Source organism: Opisthocomus hoazin, chromosome 2 (assembly GCF_030867145.1).
Source record: "Opisthocomus hoazin isolate bOpiHoa1 chromosome 2, bOpiHoa1.hap1, whole genome shotgun sequence".
Lineage (NCBI taxonomy): Eukaryota > Metazoa > Chordata > Aves > Opisthocomiformes > Opisthocomidae > Opisthocomus > Opisthocomus hoazin.
Genome location: NC_134415.1, coordinates 2,414,175 through 2,433,048, shown reverse-complemented (window position 1 = coordinate 2,433,048; position 18,874 = coordinate 2,414,175). Strand labels below are relative to the sequence as shown.

Sequence of the window (18,874 nt, the reverse complement as noted above, 5' to 3'; positions counted from 1 at the left end):
GTCAGGTCAGCTTCGTCAGTCTGGAGGAGGCTGGGGGGTGACCTTCTCGCTCTGTACAGCTACCTGACAGGAGGTGTGGTGAGGGGGAGTTGGTCTGCTCCCAAGTAACCAGCGATAGGATGAGAGGAAATGGCCTCAAGTTGTATCAGGGGAGGTTCAGATTGGATATCAGGAAAAATGTCTTCACTGAAGGAGTGGTCAGGCATTGGACCAGGCTGCCCAGGGCAGTGGTGGAGTCCCCATCCGTGGAGAGGTTCAAAAAACATGTAGACATGGCACTTCAGGACATGGTTTAGCAGGCATGGGGGTGTTGGGTTGGCAGTTGGACTTGATGATCTGAGAGGTCTTTTCCAACCTCAGTGATTCTATGAGTCTGATGCAGCGAAACAAGCTGGAGAGTCACCCACCCGCATTAACATCTACCAGCGCACGCCGCTTGTCCCGTCTCCCACTTAACACGGTCGGGTATGGAGAGTTGCACCGTTCCCAACACAAAAAACACGCTCAAACCAATCCCGGGGTCGGTTTTGCCGCACTGAAATAAAACAGTAGCAGAATTTGTAAGAAAGGGTGGTCACGGCGGCAGAATGTCGATGACAGCGGGTGAAGGTGGGCCGTCTGCCGGCCGGGGACTGCGCCGGAGCCTTTCCCGACGTCTGCCTGACTTTCCTGTCAGGGTGAGGCCACGCTGCCGAGCCGCCCGCGTGCCGGCATCGCGTCTGCTACGGCGAGCCCCGGCTCCGTCACTTCCCCGAGGACCTCTGTCCGGCACGGCTTTGTGGCCGGCCTGTAACCGGGATATTTATCGAGGAGAATCCCCGCTGATACAATTAATGTAGCTGAACGAAGGGGGAACGTAAATGCAGTTTTATGCTTAAGCTGGGTATTAAAACGCGGCACTGCCTTCCTGCTGTCGGGAGGATCCCTGTTGCCATCCAGAGTGGTTTTTCTGATACCGGGTTTATGCTGGAGCGGGGCCAGAGGAGGCCACCAAGATGATCCGAGGGCTGGAGCACCTCTCCTACGAGGACAGGCTGAGGGAGCTGGGGCTGTTCAGCCTGGAGAAGAGAAGGCTCCGGGGGGACCTTAGAGCAGCTGCCAGTGCCTGGAGGGGCCGACAGGAAGGATGGAGAGGGGCTTTTCACAAGGGGGTGGAGTGACAGGACAAGGGGGAACGGCTCTAAACTAAAAGAGGGCAGATTTAGATGAGATATGAGGAAGAAATTCTTCCCCATGAGGGTGGTGAGGCCCTGGCCCAGGCTGCCCAGAGAAGCTGTGGCTGCCCCCTCCCTGGCAGGGTTCAAGGCCAGGTTGGATGGAGCTCTGAGCACCCTGGGCTGGTGGGAGATGTCCCTGCTCATGGCAGGGGGTTGGAACCAGATGAGCTTTAGGGTCCCTTTCAACCCAAACCATTCTGTGATTCTATGGATCCCATTTCTTGTGCATGAAATGCAAACAGCAGTGAGTCTCCAGCACCCACTGAAGCCCTCGTTGCGCAGAAGTTACTTTTTAGATTCCTCTTTCCCTTCGGAAGTCGAGTTTGGGGTCTGACCTCTTGCCCTTTTAGAACTTCTTTTCTGTGTGTTTTGAAGCCAAGTGGTTATTCGAAGTAGTTGGCGCTATGGAACCGAACTGTTTCTGAAACTGTTGCTTTTTGCATCTAGAGAAAAAAATATTTGCCACCGTACGATGGTTCACTCGCCCAGCGCTGAGCTGGAGGGGAGCAGGGGTGGGTGATGCCGGGAGGAGGGGAAAACAGCCGTGCCTCACACCGCGGGGACTGGGACCATCAGATGGCTTTGCCATCAGATTCTCCGGAGGGAAAGAAAAGGGTTGGAATCACAGAATCCCAGAATGTTCAGGGTTGGCAGGGACCTCTGGGGGTCACCCAGCCCAACCCCCTGCCCAAGCAGGGTCACCCAGAGCAGGCTGCACAGCACCGTGTCCAGGCGGGTCTGGAATATCTCCAGAGAAGGAGACTCCACAGCCTCCCTGGGCAGCCTGGGCCAGGGCTCCGTCACCCTCAGAGGGAAGAAGTTCTTCCTCATGTTCAGCTGGAGCTTCCTCTGCTTCAGTTTGTGCCCGTTGCCCCTTGTCCTGGCCCTTGTCCTTGTCCTCTTCCTTGGAAGGAGGAGAGGGTCGGGCAGAAAGCATAAATAAATACGGTTTGGGTTTAGCTGTGCCCTGGGGGTTTCCCTCCGAGCTTGGTGAGCGGGAGGGGAGCGCGGGCGGGAGGCTGGGGCCGTGCGACCCGCGCCAGGCGGCCATTTTATAAAGCATTACTCTTTAGAGCTTAATTAATGGGAGCGGGAATAAGGGTGGGGGTGCGGGTGGTGCAAAACCACCGAATGGGTAGGGTATTGGAAAGGCCAAAAAAATGAGAAAAAAAGGTTGCTTTTCTGGGAGAGTGGGAAAGGCGCTGTGTGCAGTGAGCGCGGAGCGCGCCGAGACGCCGGCGTGGAGCGCCAGGGGCTGGTCGGCGCCTGGGAATAAATTGCTGAAAGCGTCATTAATAGCTAAAAATTGTTGTTTAAAGTAAAGAAGAAAAAAAATTAGAAAAAATAAGGAAAAACAAGAAAATAAGAAAAAATAAAAAAAAAGGAAAAAAAGAAAATAAAAAGAAAAAAAGAAAAAAGAAAAAAAAAAGAAAAAAAAAAGGGTGGGGGTGAGGAAACGCACACAGACAAAGGAACCGTTAGCGGTCAACGCACCAATGGCACCCACCAGCCTGATTTACAAGAGGGATGGTGAAGGAAAAAATAAAAATAAATATAAAAAAAGAAAACCCAACCCATTAAGGCATCTCGTCGAGGGGGGGAAAAAATAAAAAGAAGGGAAAAATTAAAAAAAAAATTAAAAAACACAATAATGCATTAAGGCATCTCGTTGAGGGGGGAAAAATAAAAATAAATAAATTAAAAAACAACAACAACCCACTAAGGCATCTCGTTGAGGGGAAAAAAAAATGAAGGGAAAAATAAAAAATAAATTAAAAAAACCCAACCACCCATTAAGGTGTGTCGTCAAGGAGGGTGGGAAAAATAAGGGAAAAATAAAAAAATAATTAAAAAACAATAATGCATTAAGGCATCTCGTTGAGGGGGAACTAAAAAGAAGGAAAAAATAAAAAATAAATAAATTTTAAAAAACCAACAACCCATTAAGGTGTCTCATTGAGGGGGAAAAAAAATATGAAGGGAAAAATAGAAATAAATACAAAAAACCCCACAACAACCCATTAAGGTGTCTCGTCGGGGGGGGGGGGGGGGAGGAAGGGAAAAATAAAAAAAAAAAAATTGAAAAAAACAGTAGTGCATTAAGGCGTATCATTGAGGGGGGGAAAAATTATAAGAAGGGAAAAGTAAAAAATAAATAAATTAAAAAAGCCACCAGCACATTAAGGCGTCTCATTGAGGGGGGAAAAAAAATGAAGGGAAAAAGAAAAATGAATTAATTAAAAAAAAGCCAACAACCTACTAAGGCTTCTCGTTGAGGGGGGGAATAAAAAGAAGGGAAAAATTAAAAATAAATAAAGAAAACAATAACCCACTAAGGCGTCTCGCTGGGGGGGGGGGAATGAAGGGAAAAATAAAAAATAAATAAAAAAACCCCAACAAGCCATTAAGGCGTCTCGTCGAGGGGAGGAAAAAAAAATAAAAAAAGAAAAAAAAGAAAATAAAAGCAGCAGGAAAAAAGCCGAGGGGGGGGGAAGGAGGCGGCGGGTGGGGGAGGGGAGCGCAGAGCCCCGGCGCGTGTCGCTGAGGCAGCATTGACGCAAGCGGCTCTGACGGCAGCAACCGCCGCGGCGGGGACGGCGCGAGGCTGAATGACGGGGGGGGGGGGGGGGGGGGCGCCGCGAGGCGCCCGCGCTCGGCCGAGCGCGGGCGCCTCGCGGCGCCCCCCCCCACCCCTTTTCTCCTCAGCCTCCACGGCCGCGGCTGAGGGGAGGCAGCGGGGCTGGGGGGGACACACGAGGGTGCTTCTCCCCGCCCTGCCTGGCGCCTCAGACCTCGGGGAAGGGGTTTTTACCAGCCCCGCCGCCATCAAGGGCAGGGGCTGTGTCCTTCCCGCCCGAGCCCCTGAGGGGTTACCTCAGCGTCCGCCTTTGCCCACCTCAGGGGTGGGCGCTGAGGGTGGGGAGCGGCGGGTTTTGTTTTTTTTTTGCAGGGGGGGGGCAGTTATCGCTTTTCCACACGGGAAGCAAAGGTTGGGGCACGCTGCCGGTTGACCTTCGGTTTGGTTCTCGGAGGAAGCTTGGTGGTGGACGGTGGCCTTTGGGGAGGAGAAATTCATCCCGCCCGCGAGTTTCTTGAGGCTTTTCCCATACCGGCTCTCTTAAGATGCAAAAGGAACCGGTCGTTGCATCGCTGGCAATACAAACACTCAGGGTTGGCTTGTCTTTGCATCTTTTTTTCCCCGTTGCGAGAGGAGAACTTAAACCCTATCGCCAGGCAAGGTCCTGTGACCCTGCTTCGGCAGGGGGTTGGACTGGGTGGCCCACAGAGGTCCCTTCCAACCCCGACCATTCTGTGATTCTGTGACTCCAACGGCATCATTTATCTTCAGGACCGGGCGACCTTTCATAAAACGGCGAAAGGCGGCAACACTGAATTTTTTTTGCTGTGCTTCCCTGCCCTTGGTGTTCAGCAGCCCTGAAAATACCCCCTTGTCTGCGTGACTGATGTCGCGCCGTCCCCAAAGACAATTAGAGAGGAGCTCGCGTTTTGGGGTCACCGCTCTGGTGACTTCCAGCTCTGTATTTGCCACAACCTTTGTGGCACAAGGACAGTGCAAGGAAAGCGGGTTTTTTTTTTTAACCCCCTCTGTCGAGCCGCCTGATTTCTGAAGGGGAGCGAAAATGTAACGCGCAGGTGCTGGCTGAAAAATCAGAGGCTGAGACAGCGGCAGGATCTGTGGTGGGAGACAGAATCACAGAATCACAGAGTGTTAGGGGTTGGCAGGGCCCTCTGTGGGTCACCCAGCCCAACCCCCTGCCCAAGCAGGGTCACCCACAGCAGGCTGCACAGCACCGCATCCAGGCGGGGCTGGAATATCTCCAGAGAAGGAGACTCCACAGCCTCCCTGGGCAGCCTGGGCCAGGGCTCCGTCACCCTCAGAGGGAAGAAGTTCTTCCTTGGGTTCAGCTGGAGCTTCCTCTGCTTCAGTTTGTGCCCGTTGCCCCTTGTCCTGTCGCTGGGCACCACTGAAAAGAGTCTGGCCCCGTCCTCCTGACCCCCACCCTGCAGATATTTATAAGCATTTCTAAGGTCCCCTCTCAGCCTTCTCTTCTCCAGGCTGAACAAGCCCAGCTCCCTCAGCCTCTCCTCGTAGGAGAGATGCTCCAGTCCCCTCATCATCCTCGTAGCCCTGTAGACGGAAAGAAGGCTGCTGGTGGCCGTGCCCCAGCCGGCGTTCAGCCACGCCGTACATTGCTTTTCCTTCAGGGAGGCAGGACATAGGTAGGAGCCCGTGCCATCTGATCGTACCCTCACGTCCATCAGAGCGATTCGGGGGCTTTTCTGCTCAAACATTTGTAGATGAACGCTGGTGCAAGAGGAGAACCGTTTCTTTCCTCCTCTCTGCTCTCCTCAGAGAGGTCTGTCCTGTGTTCTAAATCCTTGTTCTACCAAAACTGCTGTCGTAGTTTAACCCAGCAGCCGGCAATTAGGACGACTTCTTGTCCTTGGAGAAATGAGGTTTGCTGAAGGTTTCTGTGGAGTTCTCAGATCAGCGGTGCTGTCTGGAACACTGCTGTGGCTCGTGGCGTGAGCACTGGTGGAGGTTGTGGAGTCTCCTTCTCTGGAGATACTCAAGCCCCGCCTGGACGCGGTGCTGTGCCCCCTGCTCTGGGTGACCCTGCTTGGGCAGGGGGTTGGGCTGGGTGACCCGCAGAGGTCCCTTCCAACCCCGACCATTCTGTGTCTCTGTGATTCTCACTCGCACACAGATGCAAGTGGTGAAGCAGTGCCAACGGCCCTTGCAGTCAGGTAGAGTTTCCTTGGCTGGTCGTTCAAAAAGAAGCGAGGGCGTAACATTTTGATTTGGAAAAAAACCTAAAAACCAAAAAACAATACAAAACCCACCCCCAAGCCCCAGTATGTGTAGAAAAGCCCGAATCTGTTCCTAGTAAGTTCACTGGTGAAGGTGTGTGACGAGAACCCCCTGCGGGGGGTTACGGGTTCGGGTGGGCAGGGACCTCAGGGCTTGTCCAGCCCGAGCTCCTGCTCCAAGCAGCGTCAGGCCAGGCTGCTGAGCCCAACCCACCCTTGCCTCTCACCCATGGTAGTTCTGGAGAACGTCTAGCGGAGCTGCCACTGGTGTGGGGGGAGTTTGAACGGAGGGAGCGGACCCTTCCGTCTCTCGCTTACGCTGGTTTTGTGCTTTCTGGGAGCAGATGCAGTTCCTGCTGCTCTGTACGAGTGTAAGGGAGAGGAGAAACCAGCGCTGCTGAATGGAAAGGGAAAACTGTTTGTGTATGGTCACTGAATTGCACTTCACAGACTATAAATATTTTGTTTTACCAACTCCTTTAAAGCTACAATGTATTTTGACAGGATCCTACATGTGGTGTGTACTTTGTTTTTCATTTTTTCCTTCTGTTACCAAATATATTCAGATGGAATTACCAACAATTATTCTCAGAGAGCCAAAATCGCGAGGGTAGATGATTTGCTGTAGAGTAGATTTCGTATAGGAGTTACACAGGTTTCTGACAGAACTGGATTTTATTCCGAGTTCCATAAATAAAGGGTTAGAAATCATTGGAAATGTAGAGTGGAGCGTGTCTTGCAGAAACATGCAGTTAGAATTGATTATTTTTTTTTCTCCTTCTTCCACAGAAAATTGAGGAGAAACAAAAAAACCTGTGGGCTGGACACCGTAGCGGGGGTTTAAAGCGTAGCTCCTGTGAGCCACTGGGATGGTTGAGGAGATGCAGCTTGAAAGCAGGATGACAGCTGAACGAACAGTAAGTGGAAATTGTGTGATTTTCCAGTACTGGAATTACTTAGACTAAAATATTGCCCCCCTGTACAAACTCAGATGAAGGTTTCCTACTGAAAACCAAGGAGAACCTGATTTTCAGTTGCTTATGCTTATTCCTATAAAAATTATCGGTAATCAGACATGGTTTTTACCCAGATGAACTCGAGAGGGTTTCACCCCTCACCGCTCAAAGCATTCGAGTGCGGCAGACACCGAGGCAGGCTCCGTGCCGCAGAACCCGCGGGCCGGAGGAGGCGGGGAGGCAAACCACCTCGCTGCTCCCCAGGCGCAGCAGCTCCCGGGGCAGGGTGGCCTCCCTGGCCCCCGTCCCAGCCGGACGCCGAGCTCCCACCCAGCCACACGCTCTGCCAGCGTCCCGCGGGGCCTCCGCGGCATGCCGTGCAGTAGGGACTGTGGTCTGTCAAGGAGGCGAGAGAAAGAGGGCTATGGAAGTAAGGAAATAAATAGATAAAGCACAGGTCTTGCATCGCTGGAAGAAAGCGTCGTGGAAAATGTCAGGGGCAAAGCCCAGAGTGGCAGTATTTGAGGACGAGCGGCCGTTACAGGCTCTTTGCTCCTATTCCAGCCCTTTTTGGTTACCTGAGATACCACAGATTATTCCTCAAGCACGTAGTGTTTCATATAGCCCCTGTCACAGAAACTCTCAGTGCCGCCCCAGTTACCCCATGCATCAGTACAGGCTGGGGTGGAGCTGCTGGAGATCAGCTCTGTGGAGAGGGACCTGGGTGTGCTGGGGAACGACAGGGAGACCATGAGCCAGCAGTGTGCCCTGGCTGCCAAGAAGGCCAATGGGATCCTGGGGTGCATTAGGAGGAGTGTGGCCAGCAGGTCGAGGGAGGTTCTCCTGCCCCTCTACGCTGCTCTAGTGAGGCCCCATCTGGAGTGCTGTGTCCAGTGCTGGGCTCCCCAGTTCAAGAAAGATGAGGAGCTGCTGGAGAGAGTCCAGCGGAGGGCTGCGAGGATGGTGAGGGGACTGGAGCATCTCTCCTACGAGGAGAGGCTGAGGGAGCTGGGCTTGTTCAGCCTGGAGAAGAGAAGGCTCCGAGGGGACCTAATATATGCTTAGAAATATCTGCAGGGTGGGGCCTCTGGGGATCCCCCAGCCCAACCCCCTGCCCAAGCAGGGTCACCCAGAGCAGGCTGCACAGCACCGCGTCCAGGCGGGTCTGGAATATCTCCAGAGAAGGAGACTCCACAGCCCCTCTGGGCAGCCTGGGCCAGGGCTCCGTCACCCTCAGAGGGAAGAAGTTCTTCCTCCTGTTCAGCTGGAACTTCCTCTGCTTCAGTTTGTGCCCATTGCCCCTTGTCCTGTCGCTGGGCACCACTGGAAAGAGTCTGGCCCCGTCCTCCTGACCCCCACCCTGCAGATATTTAGAGGCATTTCTAAGGTCCCCTCTCAGCCTTCTCTTCTCCAGGCTGAACAAGCCCAGCTCCCTCAGCCTCTCCTTGTAGGAGAGATGCTCCAGTCCCCTCATCACCCTTGTAGCCGTAAGAAGATCTACTGATCTTCACCTGTTCTGTGAAAATCCAAAGGTGAACGATGTGAAATTAGCGTACAGGTTTCATGCTGAAAAAACAATATTTAAAAAAATAAAAAAGAGACATGGCTTTGTATCTCGAAACTGACTGAGTGCCACCTTCCTCGCAGTGCTGAATTTCCTATGCAGCTTTTAAATGCACCTTTCACCTTGTTCCTTTGAATTGTTCAATTTCCTGATCAAAAAGGCGGTCATTTTCCTAGCATAAGAAGTTGGGAACTGCGTCAGTCCTCCGAGTTTGCTTTGTGTTACGTGTCAGCTTGTATCGGTGCGGTGGGGCCGCTTGATCATCATCACAACTGCAAATTAGCTCGGGGGGTGGGAAAATGACAAACGCGGTGGTGAGTTCTGGGTTTTGTTTTTTAAATTGGGAAAGCGGGTGAAGCAGAAGCGTGTGTGTGAGAGACATATTTCAGTTCCAAGCGTGCACTACTCTCCCTGGCCTTGCTGGAATCGCTTGGTGGAAGACACTGTGATTTTGACTCCTATCAAGTAGTATCTTACTGTGCAAGAGTTCCCACAGAAAGCGGTGGAACCAGCCAGGGACTAAGGCAGCAATCGATGTGAATGAAGATGATACAGCCGACTCTCCGCTGCTGTTTCCCAGTTTATAAAATGAGGATAATGGAATTTACCAGCTGTTCTGGGTGTGGCAGGGATACGTTAGCCCATGTGAGTAAATCACCCGCATGCTGTACAAATGCGAAGGTTTCCATCAAGATGTGCAGGAGTGTGCTCACAGCGCAGGGACACGTAGCGAAAGAACGGCTTTGAGTGGGGACAGGGCTTCTGCAAGAGTTAGGCCTCGATCGTACAGACGTCTACGAGATCTGGAACACCGTGGTTGTGAGTCACCTCACAAAGACACACGAAGGAAAAACTGCAGACTGCTTGGGAAAAGTGATAGTACGGCGCCGCACGAAAGAGGGTCAATGCTCTCGTTGTGCTGTTCGTGAAGTGTTGGCTACGCATCGCTGGGTCATGCGGGTTGGAACTGAGAAACCAGTCAGGGAAAGCAAACCCGGAACGTGAGGCCTCTCTCTTTCTTCCGACTGTTGCGTTTGGTTCTGTGCTGCGTCTGTGCGGTGTGTGTTGTGCAGAGGTGGGTTTGCCTTAACCAGTGCTGCTTCCATCTCCTCTGAACTTTTGATTCTATATCCCTTTAGAAAGCGCTGCGTTCGGTCTGACTAGTCACTGAAAACGGCTCTGAACGGTCCTTTGTGAACATGATTTACAGGCTGGGCTGGTAATACTTCAAAAAATAAGGCAAAAAGTAAATTGTTTGCAAACTGAGCTACATTTATTGAAGGTCTTTTGCCCGATGATTTCAGCCGTTGACGCGTGCGAGGCAAATCACAGAATCACAGAATAGTAGGGGTTGGAAGGGACCTCTGTGGGTCACCCAGTCCAACCCTCCTGCCGAAGCAGGGTCACCTACAGCAGGCTGCACAGGACCTTGTCCAGGCGGGTCTTGAATATCTCCAGAGAAGGAGACTCCACAGCCTCCCTGGGCAGCCTGGGCCAGTGCTCCGTCACCCTCAGAGGGAAGAAGTTCTTCCTCATGTTCAGACGGAACTTCCTGTGCCTCAGTTTGTGCCCATTGCCCCTTGTCCAGTCACTGGGCACCACTGAAAAGAGTTTGGCCCCATCCTCCTGACACCCACCCTCCAGATATTTGTAAGCAGATACCCTGTCCAAATCCATAACCTGAAAATGCTTCAGCTCTGTCTCTGAGTACCGCTGTGTTTTGCAGGGCCGCAGCTCCAGGTCTCCAGGCCTGTTTCTGGAATCCCACCGCGAAGGATCACCCAGCGCGATGCAAGGATTCCCGTTCACCTCCGCAAGTTTTACAGCAGGAGCTCCTCTTCCAGTGAAAAGTCTTCACACCTGATATTCTGAATGCCACGTGCTTCAGTTTGGTGACAGGAGTCCACCCAAAAGAAAACAGTTCCTGTAATCCTACCCAAAAGAAGTTACCGAAGTCACCGACAGTGGGTAGCGCTCAATGAGTAATGGCACAGAAAGCAGTTACTCCTCAGAGCACTGAAAATGAACTCATAGCAGAGTTCTCGTCTGCCGTCTTAGACTTGTCTCCTTGAGGCCTGCCCCAGTGACGGCTGCTCGCAGCGCCGGGTGGAGACGGGAGGCAGCGTTCGTCTGGAGGCGGGAGTGGGAAGTACTGGATTTCTTACCTAAATAAGGATCGGTAAATAATGGTGATATACCAGCTAACCCCCAACACCGGTAAATGGTATCAGACTGGCACTGTCCCCACCCCGAAAGCTTTCCCGTTGCTCCTCTCCTCTGGGCCGAGTCCAGTCAACCAGCAACGTGCCATCTTCTCCCCTTCTTCCGCTTCCCTCTGAGACTGTCCCAGCACGGAGTGCAGAATCACCTCTAGAAGGTGAGTAAAGCAAGCCAGCGCTGGTGCAGAACATGGAAACTGGGACTGCCTTCCCTTTTTCGCTTCCTCCTCCTCTCCTACTCTACGTGTCAAGGAGTCCAACCATGGAGCTGAGCTGTAGCTCCATCTGTAGCTCCCTGAGATGGTCCAAATCTTGTACGTAGAGGGGAGAGATTTAAAGAAAGAGTGCTCAGGAGTGACTGGACGGAAATCTTTCCTTTGGCACCATGTAAAAGAGAAGATGGAATCAAACCCCGACGGGAGGCAGACTTGAAGCTTGGCCTGGTACAGCCTCCGAGGTGACTGTTTATGGAATTACCCCGTTCACCCCGTATCCTCCTCCCAGGAGATGCTCTGTTCCGTGTTTCCATCCCCGATTTCCATGATACCGTAACAAAACCACCATCTGTCAGCATGGTAATAATTTAGTGGAAACTCTCGTGTCAAGGCAGAGCTTGATGGGACCTTCCTAGAGCACAACTAGGGGCTGTTGGGCGCGCGTGGCGAGGTCTGGGCTGTGGTGGCTGCAGGGAAGCTTCTGGCAGCTCCTCACAGGAGCCACCCCTGTACCCCCCTCCCGCCACCACGAAAACACAACGATAAGGCAGAGTCTTATATTGCGATTGATACATTGCGACTTCCGTGTGCTGAAGGGGTGAAAAAATACCTTCAGAAATGTAGTGCTTCGGAGAACGTGAAATACAACGTAGCACAGGATTGCCCCTGAAGCTGGACAAACACACCCAGTTCTGGTCTCTGCAAATTTTCTAGGCTCTCTCTGATAGGAAAGGGATGTGCTTCGAGTTCCTGAAACGCTCCACAAGCCGTTCACAAGAAGAAGCACCTGGCTAAATCAGATTCTGTGAGGAAGCAAGCATCTCCTGCTGGCGATGCGAGAATCTCCTCCTTCATCACGCAGCCAGCCTTCCCAGAGCCTTGGGTGGGAGATGGTTACAACAGACACACCAAAGGCCACCATGAGTGCCAAATTTAACACCTGTGCCAGCAAGTCTTGATGCCTGCTCCCCTGCTTGGCACTCCCGTCTGCTCTCCTTCCCTTCTCACCAGGATGAACTCTGAGATGAAAAAGAACCCAGCACCTTGGGTGTGAACCCGACCTGGGCTTGCGGTGGTGATGGTGATGATCACAGAATCATTAAGGTTGGAAAAGACCTCTAAGATCAGCAAGTCCAACTGCCAAACCAACACCACCACGCCTGCTAAACCATGTCCTCAAGTGCCCCATCCACACAGTTTTTGAACCCCTCCAGGGATGGGGACTCCACCACTGCCCTGGGCAGCCTGGTCCAATGCCTGACCACTCTTTCAGGAAAGAAATTTTTCCTGATATTCAACCTAAACCTCCCCTGACGCAACTTGAGGCCATTGCCTCTCGTCCTGTCGCTGGTTACTTGGGAGAAGAGACAACCCCCACCTCACCACACCCTCCTGTCAGGTAGTTGTAGAGAGCAATAAGGTCTCCCCTCAGCCTCCTCTTCTCCAGACTGAGCAGCCCCAGCTCTCTCAGCCGTTCCTCATCAGACTTGTTCTCCAGACCCCTCCCCAGCCTGGCTGCCCTGCTCTGGAGACGCTCCAGCCCCTCAGTGTCCTTCTGGTAGTGAGGGGTCCAAAGCTGAGCACAGCACTCCAGGTGCGGCCTCACCAGTGCCCAGTACAGGGGCACGATCCCCTCCCTGCTCCTGCTGCCCACACCACTCCTGATCCAAGCCAGGATGTCCGTTGGCCTTCTTGGCCACCTGGGCACACTGCTGGCTCCTGTTCAGCCGGCTGTCAGCCAGCACCCCAAGGTCCTTTTCCACCAGGCATCTTTCCAGCCACTCTTCCCAAGCCTGGAGCGTTGCGTGGGGTTGTTGTGACCCAAGTACAAGACCTGGCACTTGGCCTGTTGAACCTCATACAGTTGGCTTTGGCCCATCGATCCAGCCTGTCCAGATCCCTCTGCAGAGCCTTCCCACCCTCGAGCAGATCGACACTCCCACCCAGCTTGGTGTCATCTGCAAACTCACTGAGGGAGCACTGGATCCCCATCCAGATCATTGACAAAGCTGTTAAACAAGACCGGCCCCAGCACCGAGCCTTGGGGACACCGCTGCTGCCCGGTGCTCGCACCGCCGGTCTCTGCCCTGATGGGAGAGGGACAAGGCACAGCGGGACAAGGCTCCCGGGGGGGGGGGGGTGTCAGCTCCCGGCCCCCCCAGGGCTGGGGAGCTGCCGCCCGAGGGTGACCCCGTCCATCGGCTTGGTGCTTTTTATTTTCCTTTTCTGACTAAGCTGAAAAAAAAAAAAAATATATATATATATATAAAAAAACCAACTAAAAATTTGCCGCCTGTACAGCAAGAACTCGGTGCTTGGGAAGATCCAGCCCGGGGAGATGGAGGGGGGGCACCCGCGCCCGCCTCGCATCGATGCCCGCTTGGAGAGAGGCACAAACAATTAAGTGGGGGGAAAAAATAAAAAAGAAGAAAATAATCGAAAAAAAGCGAACCCATCGCCTCCCTCCCCCGCCCCGAGCAGCCGGAACGCGCTGAAATTTCCCAAAGTCTGCTCAGCTGCGAGCAACCCGCGGAGCCGACGGCTCGGGCTGCAGCAGCGTGCGGTCCCCCCCCCACGAGGTGTCTGTGTCTGGGGGGGGGGGAGGATGGGGCTCCCCCCTCCCCGTTTCCTTCCCGAGGTGTCTATTTTGAGGGGGGGCATATGGGGTTCCCCCCCCCCTTCCCGAGGTGTCTGTGTTTGGGCGGGGGGATGGGGTTCACCCCCCCATCTCCTTCCCGATGTGTCTGTGTTTGGGGTGGGGGGGATGGGGTTCACCCCCCCATCTCCTTCCCGAGGTGTCTGTGTTTCGGGGGGGGGGGGGTTGGAATTCCCCCCCCCATCTCCTTCCCGATGTGTCTGTGTTTGGGGTGGGGGGATGGGGCTCACCCCCCCATCTCCTTCCCGATGTGTCTGTATTTGGGGTGGGGGGGATGGGGTTCACCCCCCCATCTCCTTCCCGAGGTGTCTGTGTTTGGGGTGGGGGGATGGGGCTCACCCCCCCATCTCCTTCCCGATGTGTCTGTATTTGGGGTGGGGGGATGGGGCTCACCCCCCCATCTCCTTCCCGATGTGTCTGTGTTTGGGGTGGGGGGGATGGGATTCCCCCCCCCCCGTCTCCTTCCCCATGTGTCTGTGTTTGGGGTGGGGGGGATGGGGTTCACCCCCCCATCTCCTTCCCCATGTGTCTGTGTTTGGGGTGGGGGGGATGGGGTTCACCCCCCCATCTCCTTCCCGATGTGTCTGTGTTTGGGGTGGGGGGGATGGGGTTCCCCCCCCGCCGCCTGGCGCGGGCGCTGCTGACGTCTGCGCGCCCCTTCCCACGCCAGAGCCCGGCGGAGCTGCGGACGTCACAGCCCCCCCCCCCCCCCCCCCGGCTCCGCCACCCCCCCCACCCCCCCCCCGGACCCTGCCCCGCTGCCGCACCGGCGCGGGCGGGCGTGCGGACACGGCAGCAGGCGGGAGCCGCGGCGCCGGGGTAGACCTGTTGGACCGGGCGGGCGCTGGGCTGCCGGAGCGCGGGGGGGAGCCGGGACCGTGCCCCCAACTTCGGCAGCCGCCGCGCCTCAGCCCCTCTCCCCTCTGCTCCCCCGGACCGAGAACCCGCTCCCCGCAGCCCGCCTGAAGGGGAAGGCAGAGACGAGCTTGTGCGTAGTTTGGAGGGTAAGTTGTGTGTCTCCCCCCCCGGGAATAAACCCCGCTCCCCGGAGCGGCACACCTTGCCCCCAGGACCGAAAGGGTTACGGAGCGAGCGGGACCCACCGAGCGACCACCCGCGGGGGTCCCGGCTTCCCGGCGGGGCTGGCGAGATGCGGGCTCCCTCCCGCGGCTCTTCCCTCCCGCGGGGAGCGGGGCCGGGCGGCCGCAGCCCCCGGGGAGCCGAGCCGAGGGTGCCCGGCTCCGAGCACATCACCCCTGCGGGGAGCCGAGCCTCCCTGCGGGCTCTGCTCAGCCCTCCTCCTCCTCCTCCTCCTCCTCCGCTCCCGCTTTGCCGTTTAATCCGCTCATCCCCCCCTCCACCCCCCATCCATTCAGCTTCACCTCTCCCCCCCTTCTCTTTTTTTTAACCAGAAGGAATCCCAACAGGGGAAAATAACACCAAGCAGCTCTCTCCTTCCTACCCCCCTCCCCCAAAAAAAGCGCACCCCCTCTAACATTTGGAGAAGCGGCAGAGGACCGCTGCCTCTCTCTTTAATTTTCCCTCGCACGCTCAGATGAGGGAGCGAGGCAGGGGGAGACCTCCGCAGCCCCTTCAGACGTGGGGCCGCATTGATGGGATTGTGATTTGTAGGATTTCTCCACTTAGTCCCTGCCTCCTACTTGCTCTCCAGCCACTCCAAAGTCTCTTCCCCTCTCTTTAAGCAGCGATTTCTTTCAATCTCTCTCTCTCTCTCTCCCTCCCCGTGTCTCTCTCGCTCACGCTCTCCCTCTCTCTCCGCATACACTCATCTCCCCGGAGAGCGAGAGAGGAGAAACTCCACTCCCAAACACCGACCAGATGTCGAAGAAACGCAAAGCCCTGGAGGGCGGCGGAGCCCGGCTCCCCCCCGAGGACCCCAGAGCCTGCTTTGGGGCCGGCGAGGAGCAAGGTAGGGCGGCGGAGGCCTGCAGGTGGGCAGCCGGGCGGTGGGCAGCCGGGAGCCCACCGCAGGGGCACGGCAGCCCGGCCGGCCTCCCGCAGCCCACCGACACCGGCGTCTAGGCCAGGCTGCTCGACACCGCGCCGACACCCAGCTTCGGGGAGCGGGTGGGTGGGCGAGGCGGGCGGCGGGTCTGCCGGGCGCCGCGGGCTGCCTGCCCCTCTGCGCTCCGTCCCTGGCACGGGCACGGTCTCGCGGTGATTTGTGGCTTCTGGAAAGCTCGGGCGGCGAGCGAGCTGGAGGCACCTCGCGCGTACGTCGTGGCTTTGCGTGGGTCCGCCGCCCGTCGGCGAGCCCCCGTCCCTGGCGCGGTTTCGGTTGCGTGGCGCTGGGGCTTCGAACGCCGCGCTTGCAAAGTTGGGGTTTTTTTCCCCCAGCCTTGGTGCTTCGCCGTAATTCCCAGGCTCCCGGTATTCATGGTGAGAGCTGCCCTTGTACTTTTTGACGAGATAATATCAGCGTGGCAGCCGAGCGGTGCAGAACCAGCCCCGCGCGCGAGCGTGAGGGAGTCCTGCAGCCCAATTTCTCCTTGTTCAGCCAGCCCAGTGGGTCCCCTCCCTTTGTGTTTATTCTGACGGAGCGGGCCCAGACGAACCCAGCCGAGCTCCGGGGCTCCGGGCTCGCGGCTGTGACGCAGAGAGGGGAGGAAGATGCCGGCTGGAGTCGGAGCAGTGCTTCAGGCTGTTGCGCAGGGCTCTGGAGGCTACGGGGGGAGATGGTGGGTGCATGGTGGGTTCCGACGGCGATGCGAACGTGTCTCTGCGCGTGCTCGCGTTCCGAAGCGCGGTGCTTCTGCCCGGGCAGGTGTTCACAGAGCAGAGAGGGACGGGGTGAGGGCGTCCTCCAACATGGAGTCCGTGGCCCTTCTCGCAAAGGACGTGAAGGATCGCAGCGTCGCGAGTCGCCCGGATCGCGACGCGCGCCCGCCGCCGCGGGCGGTTCTGCTTTTTGCCGGGAAAGGTCTCCAGCGCAGCGGCTGGTGTGCCCTGCTGGGTCCCTCAGAAAGGAGCACCCGTGGCGATTCACCGTCTCCCTCACACGATGGGGTTTGGGCTTTATGTGGTTGTTGGTTTGAAATTGCTTGGCTCTCCCACAAGAAAAGGAGATCCACGTTCATCTTCCCTGATCGTTTCTCGGTTTAAGGCCGGTCCTGACACGGGAGGGACGTTTTCAGAGCCCGTGAATGACTTGGCGTGCCAGCATGCAATGTTTTTTTTGCAGTGTGGAATTTTGCTGTTACTAACCTGGAAAATCTTACCTCTTTGTCAGCCACGGAGGAGGTTAAACACAGAAAGGGCATTCAGCACAGACCTGAAAGTTGGCTGTAGATTACATGTAATGTTAATTTAAATGTGTGCCAGTAGTGGGTGTAGGAGCACCTTACACATTGCTGTGATGTAGTGACGTGTGCCTGGTTTTTCTTTTTTTTTTTTAATTCCTTTTTTTCTTTTTTTAACTCCACGATAGGGTTTCCTCTAACACTTCTGGTTATGTAACAAGAAACAGAGAACAAAATATAACTTTAAAGCAGGATTGTTTTTCCTTGATTTCTATGTGTACAAAACAAATGAAATGGAAAGTGAAAAAATGTTTCATACAGCATCGTCGTGTATTTAAAGAGAGTTAACAGGGTATCATTTTCCTCATGAGGGAATTTTGTAAATCAGACTGATTGACTGAAAACCTGTGCTTGCACCTGGGTAGTCCAGCCTTGTGTCGTCTTTAACACAGTAGACGATGAAATTAAATTTAAAATGTCATTTTATTTCTGAGCTCAAATTTATGCTTGTGAACTTTTATTCTGTTTGTTTTCTCCCTCCTGCTTTACGGGAAGGAATGCTGCTTATTAATTACGTTGTCTGCGACGAGGTAGCTGTGGAGGCCATGCAGAGCGTGCAGTGCATCGCAGTGATGTAGGGCGCGTGTTTTCGAGTGGGGTGGTGGACGTGGAGCTCTCTTCAGGCCTGGGATGTGCAGGTGATTTTTTTATTAATCCGAAATGTTTCACTGTGAAGCACTGCGCTCTTGCAGCAGGTTTGCTACCTCTGAGGAGAAGGCACGCTTGCTAGTTTGGAGGGGGAGTCCGTGATGTTTGCCCAGAAGTATGGAAAAGCCATGTAACTCCTGGGTTTTAGCGTTAAAAATTGTGTGCGTTGGGAGCGGGGAGGCAGGGAAGGGGAAATGGGCATTAGTAAACGAAGGGAGGAAAAATAGAGAGCTCAGATTTCTGGAGGCTGCCAAACGCTGTGTTCCTGCAGGAGTCGAACGCAGGAGCCCTGCTGTCCTTGGCTAACGAGGTGACTCCTTTCCGTGGCCGAAGGGCGAGCGCGCGGGAGCCCGGGTCTGGGTCTGCCGTCTTACCTCTCGCTGTCCCCCGCTCAGCCGAGGGCACGCCTTGCTAGCAGATGCCTCTCAGACCCTTTTGAGGGTCTGCACTCCCTTTTTCATTTTTTTTTTTAACATCTCAGGAGAGCGCAGACTAATTCTTAGCTGCTCCAGACTGTGGTGGGTATTTGGCCAACTGAAGCGTGCGCTTGTGGAGCTCTTGTTTATCCTCACTTGGCAGAGCTGTGGGTGGACAGACACTATGCAGGCCACGATACAGATTTTTCAGACTTCCCTGGTGTGGTTCTTGTTTTCACTCTCCTTCAAAGTATTTTGTGAAGGACTCTGTAGTCCGTACTGTAACCTTGCCTTTCATCATGGGGTCCGATGCTGCACGTCTGAAGCCTCCCTGGTGTGGAGAGGAGATGAGGAACGAGAGTACCCGGCGTCTCCCACCTTCTCAACAGCGAGAACCTGAGCCTGTCTGTCTACCTGAAAGCACTTCACTGCTTCACCTTATTGAGAGGTGTCCTCCTAAGGCTCATTCCCATGATCTGTGGAGACACGGTGGCATTTCTGGGGAGAATTCAGATTTTTACGTGAGCTGAGTTGCCTCCCAGAGGTGCCCCTTGCTTTCCGTTGGCTGTGCACGGAGCCCAGGGTAACTACGGTGGGTTTGCTTGTACCAGTCTAAGTGGCAGAAACTCCGAGCTGATGGGATCTTAGCAGGGAAATCAGATATGGTGTGATACCCAGCACGGAGAGGGTGGGATTTGTCTGTTGAGACGCAGCTCGCTGGACTCCCTCTATAGTCGGGAAGCAGAACATTTCTAGGGAGCAGTTCATCTCTTCCTGAAGTGGAAGCCTACATTTAGCCAGCAGAATCAGATCTGAGAAGCACTGTTCCT

The 18,874-nt window shown here is 54.9% G+C and overlaps 1 protein-coding gene across 1 annotated transcript in view; it reads left to right on the top strand.

Moving 5' to 3' along the window:
* Window positions 1–15,449: 15,449 nt before the first annotated feature.
* Window positions 15,450–18,874, top strand: part of PDE10A (phosphodiesterase 10A) — a 370,690-nt gene continuing 367,265 nt past the window's right edge. Inside the window, exon 1 of the mRNA XM_075411748.1 lies at window positions 15,450–15,590. Within this exon, the coding sequence (XP_075267863.1) occupies window positions 15,500–15,590 (91 nt within the window). The 5' untranslated portion in view covers window positions 15,450–15,499. The remainder of the gene's footprint in view (window positions 15,591–18,874) is intronic.